Genomic DNA, 10330 nt, shown 5'->3' with positions numbered 1-10330 from the left:
AAAATTAATTTAAATGTACAAATAAGAAAATGACACGTAAATAATGATTTAATATTTAACGGTCAAGTAACTATGTATTTCCAAAAATATAACTGAAATACTGTCAAAAATTAAACTTAAGTATTTATTTATAACTGAAAGTTAAATTTAGGTATTCACAAATTACTCTAAAAAATAATCTCTTGTCCAATTTAAATTTGACACGTTAATTAATTTTTAATAAATAAAAAAGATAGTTAAAACTTCTCAAATTTAAATTAAAAGAGCAATTTTTAACTGTGGATGTTAATTCATTAATTGATGTAATGGGTCTTACATATATTGTAAAGTTTGGGAAATATTATTTTTATTTAATAAATGATATGAAAAATGGGTAATGTAATAATAGGAAAGCTATATTGGTATTCTTAAAATAAAATGATAGATATAGGACAAAAATTTAAAACAAAAAGTCAGGAGTAGCTGTAGGAGTAGGAGAACTAACTAGTAATCTCCGCCCCGCCATTAAACTAGTCTCTCTAGTCTCTAGGTCTTCCCTCCCCTCCCAATTCCTCTCTCTCTCTCTCTCTCTCTCTTCTGGCGACTGTGCTTTCACATTTCTCTCGCAGATTCTCAATGGCCGCAACTATTGCCTTCAACGTTGTCGGAGCTCCGGCTAAACTTTCAGCCTCATTTCGCTGCTCTTCTCCTCTCATCGGTGGCCTTAGATCGTCGACTCAGCTTCATCCTGGTCTTTCTTTCCAACGCACACCTTCATTATCATTTTCATCCTCTGGTAAAATCCTACATTCTTTTAATCCGAGTTACTTCTTTTCAATCTAAATTGGATTTTACACGATTCAATGAGTTTTTGTTTTCTTTCTCAGGTATCAGGGCTCAGGTTGCAGCCGTAGAGCAATCGAATGCTGCTTCTGTAGCTAAGAATTTGGAGGGACCTGTGGTTGTTGTCACTGGGGCTTCGAGAGGGATCGGTAGGGCAATTGCTCTTGCTTTGGGCAAATCTGGTTGTAAGGTCTCTGATCATTATCTCTTCTCTCTCTCTGTTATTTGCTTTGCTAGTTTTTTTTCTTTTTTCATTATTTATTACTATTATTGTTGTTATTATTCTGTTCGTTCTAAATCTGATCTCTTTTATATCTGTAAAATGACCAATCTTGCACCCGATTTTCATAGAGTAACTATAAATAACCCATTAAGAGCTTGTTTGGAATGTTGTATTAGGTTTTATTGTATTGTATTAGGCGGTATAATATTGGATTATATTGAATTGAATTATATATTTATATATATATATCATGTTTTTATATAATACTATATTAAAATTAAATTAATACTAAAAAAATTATATATTTAGTTGCTATACCAGGTATAGTTTTTTTTATAAAAAGATTGCATAAAATACAATTCAATATAATACTATACAATATAATATAATATGGCATACCGAACGAACACTAAGTGATGACTTTTAATGTCTTTCACTTGAAACTGGCTTATGTTCTGAATATTCTATGGTCTCTTTACAATTGCAATGCATCATAATGGCAATTGAAATAGATTACTATACATTAAGGGCTCGTTTGGAACTTCGTATTAGGTCATATTGTATTGTATTATGTTGAATTGGATTATATATCATATTTTTATATAATACTATGTTAAACTTTAATTTATACTAAAACATTATATATTTAGGTGTCTATAAAAGTTAATATCACATATAGTTTTTTATAAAAATATTGTATAAAATACAATTCAATATAATACTATACAATGCAATACGGTGTAATACGGCGTACCAAACGAACTCTAAATTCATGTGTTTACATTTAAATTTGGCTGGTTGAATATCAATACATTAAACAAAAAAGAAAAAAGTTGAATAATTAAGAAGACTTAACAAATAACATCTTGAAAACTTCTGACCAAGTGTCTGCAAGCATGTCCTGAGATTACAATATTTTTAATTATGGATTTTGTAATGTGCCTGAGTTTCCTATCTATAGGATCTATTGAGTAAATACATGCTCTAGGGTCTAAACTTCCTTATAAGATATGTCCATTATATAAACCTTGTAAATTTTCTAATGCATGCTCCTAATCTTACTTTGTTATGTACGGTAATCGAACATTCTCTGTTTTAACTTTAACTTGTTAGTGATTATAAGCTTCTATTACTGTTACAGGTACTTGTAAATTATGCGAGGTCATCAAAGGAGGCTGAAGAAGTTTCCAAGGAGGTGTGTTAAAAGCCATTTTGACATTTGATAGTAATAGTCCTGAGTCCTGACGATTCTTTTGTTCAATCAGTTTCTTCTTTCCTTTCCATTTCATTTCTGATATACATATATGAATGAAAGCTCTTCCAGAACACTGATCATGTGAGATAGTATTCTGAAACTTGACTGTGTTTTCTAGATTGAGGCACATGGCGGTCAAGCTCTTACCTTTGGTGGTGACGTCTCAAAAGAAGAAGATGTAGAGTTGATGATCAAAACTGTAAGTAAACCTCCCTTGGCTTTACTGTAAAAGGAAAAAAAAATCTATCTACAGGTACCCTCACCCTCACTTTAATGTTTACAGGCAGTTGATGCATGGGGAACAGTTGATGTCTTGATCAATAATGCAGGTTTGCAATTATCACTTTTCTATCGACTTTTTATTTTGTTTTTTGTTTTCAATTTGAGCTGACTTGCTGTATAAGTTGTTTTTAGGAATAACTAGGGACGGTTTATTGATGAGAATGAAAAAAAACCAGTGGCAAGATGTGATTGATCTAAATCTTACCGGTGTCTTTCTTTGCACACAGGTGTGCAACAATTTTTTATTATTGTACTTTCCTTTCTATTTTTTTTCCCAAAGAAAATAATGGTGGTCCTATGTGTGACCATGAAGTTTATTCCATCTAACGTTCTTCTCTAAAACAGGCTGCAGCTAAAATAATGATGAAAAAGAGAAAGGTAAGCCTTGTCTGAAATTTATTTTGTGCCAGTGAAGATTTTTTTATGCAGAGTATTTTGCCAACAATTTGAGAAACACTATAATTATATAATTTCTAGGCCAAAAAAAAAAAATCACTCAGTTTAATTGTATGTGTACGCTTGGGAGCTCATCAACATATAACTTTTCTTTTTAAGACAATTTGGCACCTCATGTAAGTAGTTTACCAGAGTGTAGTGTGTATCTTGTTCTCTGCAACTGACTGAAGATGAGATGTTTAACTTTACGCTCAGAATGATTTGTCTTGAATTTTGTGTTTATTTTTTTCTTCTTTTTGCATTCCCTAAGTTCATTATATTGTCCTTTCTTTTGCAGGGGAGAATTGTGAATATAGCATCTGTTGTCGGTCTGGTTGGAAATGCTGGTCAAGCGAACTACAGTGCTGCAAAAGCTGGTGTGATTGGTTTCACGAAGTCCGTTGCAAAAGAATATGCAAGCAGGAACATTAATGTAAGTAATCTAGGATTATATTATAATCTGTATTGGGAGAGGTATCATTTCTATTTTATTGATTTTGAGGTTTCTTGTTCTTGATGATGATATACCTCAAAGCAAATAATAAATCCTCCTTTTTCATAGGTTAATGCTGTGGCCCCTGGTTTTATTGCATCTGATATGACAGCAGAACTTGGAGAAGAGGTAGAAAAAAAGATCTTGGGGAGCATTCCCCTAGGTGAGCTAAATAAATATTTGCATTTTTTATAATTATACCACTGAAGTGTATCTGCAGTCAAAATAAGATATGATTAAGGTTTTAATCACTCCCGCAGGACGATATGGTCAACCTGAGGAAGTAGCTGGACTGGTAGAATTCTTGGCACTTAACTCCGCGGCTAGTTATATTACTGGACAGGTACAATCCTTTACTTGTAGCCAAAAGGAAAAATAGTTTGTGTGGAAAAGGTGATATGTATTTGTGTTCTTTCATTTTAGGTCTTTACAATTGATGGTGGAATGGTGATGTAAAGCCGGAGTTCAGCACTGTTGCCAGTTTCAAGAACAATTCTCTTTCATATAATAGGTCTTTTTTGTTTAGTTTCACTGTTGATAAGTTCTTGTTTCTGCTGAATAAATTACATAAGATAGGAGAGGATATTTTGTTCTGTTTTTGAGGGGATTTTATTTTTGTATGCTTTATTTTGAACTAATATGGGTTTTAAGGCAAATATTCTATGGAAACATCAAATACAAAAGGAAAAGAAAGCCTTTACTAAGTTAACTTTTTTTCTCTTTTTCTTTTCTTTCTCTTTTCAGTCTTATAGGGAGTAATTCTTGTAACATCAACAAAAAATGGATTTTGCCGCATATAAAAAGCCTTCTCTCATCTATCTAACTACTTTACAAATCAATACCATTTTTCCCCCTAGAGCTATGTTGCACCATTATTTACCATGGTCCCAACTCTTAATCCTCAAACATACCCTCCTCTGAAACCTTAGAAGATTCAGTCCCATTAACATGAGGCTGGTTTGCCATCTCAAGACTGTATTCACTCAGAATGCTGAAATCAAAATCATCGTCGTCGTCATCATCGTCATCTTGACTTCCGTCTGAATCTTCATCATTGACTACTCTTGGCTTAATTCCTTTAGCTTCTCTTTCCGTCTTTTGTTTGATGCACTCATCATATGACATTTCGTACCACACATTGCCCTTGCCAACAATAGATTTGTTGTGGGCATCTGTCATTCGCTCTTGCTTGCTCTTCTCTGAATTCTTTGGCTCTCCCCAGTAGTCATAGCGATACAGAGCACTGTCTGGGTCATATTGATCCTTCCCAAAGTAACTAGCTTCGACATACCTTCCTGGCTCTTCTAGTGGTAATCCTAGAGCACGACGGCTGAATCAAAATAATAAGTTTCAACATTTAGTAATTTAGAAAGTTTATATAAACTAGACAATACAATACTAGAAGCAACTAGAAAGGCCATAAAAAATAGTAAGCTATCTCTAAGAGAAAAGTGAACAAGAAAACCAAAAATACATATACCCTGTGAAAAGATAACTTATGTGAACCGACATAGCAAGCTTGCTAAAAATGAGTGCACATAAGTTTGTAACTCTTGCATAGAGTGGAACATAAGACTAAGAGGAATTACCAGCTCATGTCTCTGATCAAGGCTTCTCGTTCCTCAAATGATCGACGCCAATGCAGCAAATCATACTCATCCATCTCATCATTTCGTCTCATATTTGTTACTTTGTATTCCTCTCCTCTTTCTTCTGCTTCCTTCTTTTGCTTGATGCGAAGCTGTATGACAATAGATGCAACCTTTTAGAAGATAACTTACTAGGAAAACTTGCTTATACAATACCTATAAATATAAACAGAACTCTCATACTTAGCTAAACTACACAACGGCATAATATAGATGCTGAAAAAAGGAGAAGCAATAATTGTGAAGAGATTTAATTAAGAAGATGAAGACAACAATGCATTAAACGGCATAATGTTTAAATTATCTCGACCACTAAACTTCCATACCTTTTATGAATGCTCTATCAACAATTGTCTCATTTAACACAGATAAATTAGGCATCTACAAATTTTGGACTTAAAGAACCAAAGAAACTGTCCTCAACCTAGTCCACCTATAACATTATCATCTAGCATATATGTACATGTCTATAAAGACAGACATTGTTTGTATTCATCACTAGAGAGTAAATAATATTTAGCATGAAATCAGGATAGAAGCTAACCTGTCGCTCGGCAAAAGCAGCCTCTAAGTCAAGTTCCTTAACACTTGTTTTCTGCCAACAAATATCAAGAGCAGCAGATAAATATCACAGAGCAGAGATCTATACAATGTTCTACATGAAAAGAACTAGTGCTCTCACCAAAGTCACTTTTGGAACTAGTGTTTTCTTATACCGAACTTTGGCATGTTCAACACTGTTTTCTTCATCAAAATCTTCATCATCACTTAACTCCGACAATTTTTTTCCTTTGTATTTGTCAGGATTAGCCTCCAAATCATCCAAAATCATCTGCTCAGCAATATGTATCTGCCACAACTGCATAAAAACCAAGCTTCCATTTAATAATATACTCAGGTAAACCATTTTACATAATGATCAAACAGAAACCAGTTATGTTATCAAAGTATTCTGGTCCTCCCGAATTGGGTAAGATGGAGCAGCCATTTGCGACACCACCACGCAAATGTACTGTCTAGAAAAACTGCAGGTCAAAGTTCACAATTTATGAAGAATAAAACATAATATGGCAACATTTTTCAGACCTTTTCAACATAAGGGTGATTTGACAATAAAGGTTCCTCTTCTGGTTTGTCTCCAGGGATTTTCCGGGGAATAGGAGGCCTGTCAGCATCACGCTGTGAAAATGGAAAGGCAAATCAAATGTAAAATCACACGAACCAGACGAACAATAAACTTGTACCGTGGCCTACTATAATGCAACATAAGAGGTCTGTTTACAAAAGTAAACTGGCTGATGAAATCATTTATCGATAAAACCATTAGTTTAAATATTATAATTTATTTATATATGCCACTTGAGATGTAGCCCAAGTGGTTGGTGTGCAAGTATATGAACTAGGATTCAAAAATCATAGTACAAAGTTTTCTCTTTTTTTTTAGTTTGAAGGTAGCAGCAAAGTTATGAACAATGCAATATAATTTTCATCAACACCAGTAATTGAGATTAAGTTGCTCTGTTTAGACAAGACATAGGTGTGCTCTACATTATAATTGAGTGGGGTGTACTAAGAGGGAGATGAGACAGACCCGCAATTCGTCTGGATTTGTGTCATTGTCTCGATGGAATATTGGTGCAAACTCAAATCTGTTAAAGCTGGAATAAAAAAAAAACAAGAATCTAAAGTCAGCAACTTTAAATAGAATCACCAACTAATCATACGACAAGAAGCAGACAAGAAGTTACAATTTTGAATAAAATGTTCGTGCTAATCAAAGAGATGGTCACATAATTTAACTGTAAAACAATAGAGAACATTAAGTAGACAACAGTCACACTATAGAAGGGCATACATCAGGTGGTCTATGTTAGGATGGACAAATCGCATTTCAATAGGAAATCGAAAGCGGTAAGGATCTCTCTTCGCCTGCAAAAGCATTAATAGAAATGAAATGGTCAATGCAAAAGTCTTTTTCTTTTGCTCAAAAGTCAATGCAAAAGTTACTTATATGTAACACTAAATTTAATTACAGTGGATAGAGGTATGCAAGAATACCCCAGATCAACACACAATGATAATAATGCAAGGAAAATCTATACATGAAAAAAAAAATCGTACTCAAAGCATATATACTCACCAGAATTTCAACAAGGACAGGCATTCCAACTTGTATGTGATGGCGGATCCAGTACCAGTCATTACCTTTTATTGGGACCCACCTGAAACACAAAAATACACATGAATTTAGCAAAAAACCTTACACTAACTGATTTTAGTTAATTAAGATGTTTACATCGTAAATATAATTGAAATCCATATGAGTGCAGACACAATAACAAACATAAGATAAGATTTGGAAGAAGGGATAAAAGTTATAAACTTCTAAACAATATTTCTAACAAAGCAATTTATTGCTTATAGAAAAATTAAAATGTTATTATGAGATTCATTGTAGATCATTCTAGGCTCTCCGCTCAGCCATTGAAATTTTCAGCAATGCTGTTTACTTAAAGAACGTTCAAACAACAGGAAATGTTTATACAGTTTCATCTTAAACATGAGGGGTTCCCTAGAAGACTGATTCATGTTACAATTTTGGCCTAATCATTACTGGTTCCACAAGTTGCAATTTTTCGTTCCTCCCCTCCCACATATTTACTGTATTTATATCCAGTTGCTTTGAACTGTCAAAACAGGTCAGCTAATTACAGAAATAAAAAGAAACTATCAAGAATTACACTTTATTCCAAAAATTAAGCAACAACCTATAATAGTTGTGCAAAGCAAGAACCTTACAACAGATGAGAACATTAACAAAGAAATGATAATTACCCATCATGAACACCACCAATGTCAACAAAAGCTCCTTGATAAAGGTGCAAAGTAGTCACTTTTCCTTCACAAATCTGCAAAATAAGATTTTTTTCATTTGCAAAATACAAATGACTTTTATAGGCACTGGGAACATGTAACTAAATAAACAAACAAAATTTAGCCTGCATTCATGAATGGGGTGCAAGGCAAATAATCCAGGCCTGGTTTTGTTTCAGATTTATTGTGAACGACAATTTCTGGTGTGAGATTTATAGGGTGTAACTCCCAGCCTAAAAGCACAAATTTATCCAGCCTGTTGTACTAAAGGCAAAAGCTTTAATGCTTATCCTTGAGTACCAACTCAAGAGTTGCAAGTGACTAAAAAACATGATAAATCAAGTACATCTATCATGGCGGAAACCTATGTGTCTTAGACTACAGAACAAGTGAAAACTTCATATGAGCTCAAGCATCGAATTCGTGGATAAGTTTCAAATGTACAATGTCCAAAACTGAAAAATAGCTAATAGAAATTTATACAGCTTACTAACTTACTTGTCCTGGATAATAAAACGGAAGCTCATACTGCAGAAAACAATAAAAATCAACGTTATCAACTCTGTTTCAATGAATTCAGATTAAAAAAATAAGAGAGATTAAGATCCAAAACTATCCTACCATGCCTTCTTTGTAATCTTTTCCTCTTTTCCTCCTACCAGGGTAGTAATCTTGGTCATACTAAGTAAGATCAAAACAAGAGTTCATTAAAACATTCAGCAACTTAAGATAACAAATTCATTAGCTTTTTCAACCACATTTCTAAATTGAAGACGATCAAGTCAAACCCCGTAAGTGTTAAAAACTTAGTAGCACAAAATGTGCAAAGAGATAGTGACAGAGTTAATTAATGGCAAAAGCGCTTTAATCAATTGTATAGAGATGAAAGCAAACCTTGTAAGACTCCTCTTCCAACCTATCCTTGTTAGCATCAACCCACTCCTTATACTGCTTCAAGAACACCTTATACCTATCCAAACACATATCATCAGTCTCAACTTTGACCTTCTTCTCTAACCCTTCGACATTCACTCTCACTGCCTGCAACTTATGAGCTTCTCTTATAAACTCCAACTCCTTCTTATCAACCTCCCAACCCCTCGGAGGCCAATCCCTCGGAGGCATCATTCTCACGACCAATGGTCCAGCCCATGTCGTACTTATTGGCTCAGGCACCTCAAATTTAGACTCAATCTGCTTCATGTAATAGTCCTCCTCAGTCAGACCAATTTCCTCCATTTTCTTCTTCCGGTATCTGGGCCTCAACATCTTGAAAGCTTCAATGGAATCGGGTGATTGGAGTGGAACCTCCTCTCCCTCGTTCAAGCTCTTACGAGCGAAATCAGCTTCAGGGGAGAGGACTTCTTCCCATGGGGCCCAACCTCGCTCGACCCAGTTGCGAATTCGAGCTTCTTCCTCTGTTTCATTGTCTCTCGGGGCGAAACTCTGCATGAATGACTCGTCGACGGGGAACTCGTCGGAGGGGAGGCAGTTGGCCCTGAAGCTGGCACGGAGTGGTGTGGTCGGAGGAAGGAGAGGACGCCATGGGAGAGGATGGTGGTGGTGAAAATGGGGTTTGGTAGAAGAAGGGTTTAGGGTTTTAGGGAAGGAGAAGAAGATATGATGAGGAGGGTTTTGGAGGATTTGCATTGCTTTGCTGTGAATACACAGAAAATGGAGCTAAACAGAGTAAGAGAGTGAAAAATAAATTAGTAGAAGTGAGAGTGTGAGTGGATAAAGTTTTTATTTTTATTTTTATTTTTATTTTATTCTAATGTCGTTTTTGATGAAAAACGACATTGTTGTCTATATCAAATGATGTCGTTAAGTGATTAATTTGTTCTCTTTTGATATGGTGTTTAAGAATAGAAATGAGGAGAGTTTTAGGCGAGGGTGTACTCCTGGTCCTCATCTCGTTAACTATTTTAATACTCATTATTAATTCAGAAACTTTCTCTGGTGACGTAGACATCAATGTTTGACACGTAGCAAAAAGGATGACGTCACAAAGTTGAGTAGACTTGAGTCATTGCAGTTGACCGGGGAGGGGACCCTAGTCCTGTGCCTACGCCCAGGTTGACTTCGGGAGCCTCGGGATGGAAGTTCGGACTTCAATAACTTGAATTTAACTCACTATCTTTCAGTAATCTATACCATGAAGACATGGAGCAATCAAATCCAAGCCCCGGGAGCTGAAATTACATGAATCTGCATCCCGGAAGCCAACTTGGGCACCTAGGGTTTCACCTAGCACCCAAGTTGACATTCTCAATCAAGGTTCCAGTTTTTGGGACTGT

At 35.0% G+C, this 10330-nt stretch overlaps 2 protein-coding genes across 3 annotated transcripts; one reads left to right on the top strand and one right to left on the bottom strand.

The window, feature by feature from the left end:
• The first annotated feature begins 347 nt into the window (after positions 1–347).
• LOC115711693 (3-oxoacyl-[acyl-carrier-protein] reductase 4-like) lies at positions 348–4219 on the top strand. Of its 2 annotated transcripts, XM_030640075.2 has the most exons (11): positions 348–775; positions 867–1012; positions 2187–2240; positions 2419–2499; positions 2584–2629; positions 2715–2809; positions 2928–2960; positions 3316–3450; positions 3580–3673; positions 3771–3853; positions 3934–4219. In XM_030640075.2, exons 1-11 carry the CDS (start codon positions 616–618, stop codon positions 3964–3966), a joined length of 960 nt encoding a protein of 319 aa, XP_030495935.2. In that variant the 5' UTR covers positions 348–615; the 3' UTR covers positions 3967–4219. The 2 variants fall into 2 exon arrangements, with proteins under 2 accessions (XP_030495935.2, XP_060967216.1); XM_061111233.1 differs by having other exon boundaries at positions 386–775; positions 3771–4219.
• Positions 4190–9748, bottom strand: LOC115711692 (protein PLASTID TRANSCRIPTIONALLY ACTIVE 10). The gene is made up of 12 exons (XM_030640074.2): positions 8928–9748; positions 8655–8714; positions 8532–8561; positions 7995–8068; positions 7300–7381; positions 7015–7088; positions 6751–6817; positions 6246–6338; positions 5842–6018; positions 5704–5754; positions 5100–5251; positions 4190–4840 (listed from the first exon to the last, which is right to left on the bottom strand). The coding sequence occupies exons 1-12, from the start codon at positions 9681–9683 to the stop codon at positions 4405–4407; spliced, it is 2052 nt and encodes a 683-aa protein (XP_030495934.2). The 5' UTR covers positions 9684–9748; the 3' UTR covers positions 4190–4404.
• Between the last annotated feature and the right edge of the window lie 582 nt (positions 9749–10330).

This window comes from Cannabis sativa, chromosome 3 (genome assembly GCF_029168945.1).
Source record: "Cannabis sativa cultivar Pink pepper isolate KNU-18-1 chromosome 3, ASM2916894v1, whole genome shotgun sequence".
Classification (NCBI taxonomy): domain Eukaryota; kingdom Viridiplantae; phylum Streptophyta; class Magnoliopsida; order Rosales; family Cannabaceae; genus Cannabis; species Cannabis sativa.
This window is presented reverse-complemented; position numbering and strand designations above follow the sequence as displayed.

What these genes read in the sequence shown, in the direction of transcription:
- LOC115711693 (XM_061111233.1), top strand. Translation starts at nt 616, where the DNA reads ATGGCCGCAACTATTGCCTTCAACGTTGTCGGAGCTCCGGCTAAACTT. An exon ending in TGTCTTGATCAATAATGCAG is followed by an intron (nt 2,630 to 2,714) that starts GTTTGCAATTAT and finishes AGTTGTTTTTAG; the next exon opens with GAATAACTAGGGACGGTTTA. An exon ending in CTTGGGGAGCATTCCCCTAG is followed by an intron (nt 3,674 to 3,770) that starts GTGAGCTAAATA and finishes TCACTCCCGCAG; the next exon opens with GACGATATGGTCAACCTGAG.
- LOC115711692 (XM_030640074.2), bottom strand. Translation starts at nt 9,683, where the DNA reads ATGCAAATCCTCCAAAACCCTCCTCATCATATCTTCTTCTCCTTCCCT. An exon ending in CGTTTTATTATCCAGGACAA is followed by an intron (nt 8,069 to 8,531) that starts GTAAGTTAGTAA and finishes CTTATTTTGCAG; the next exon opens with ATTTGTGAAGGAAAAGTGAC. An exon ending in ATTGGTGGTGTTCATGATGG is followed by an intron (nt 7,382 to 7,994) that starts GTAATTATCATT and finishes TTTGTGTTTCAG; the next exon opens with GTGGGTCCCAATAAAAGGTA.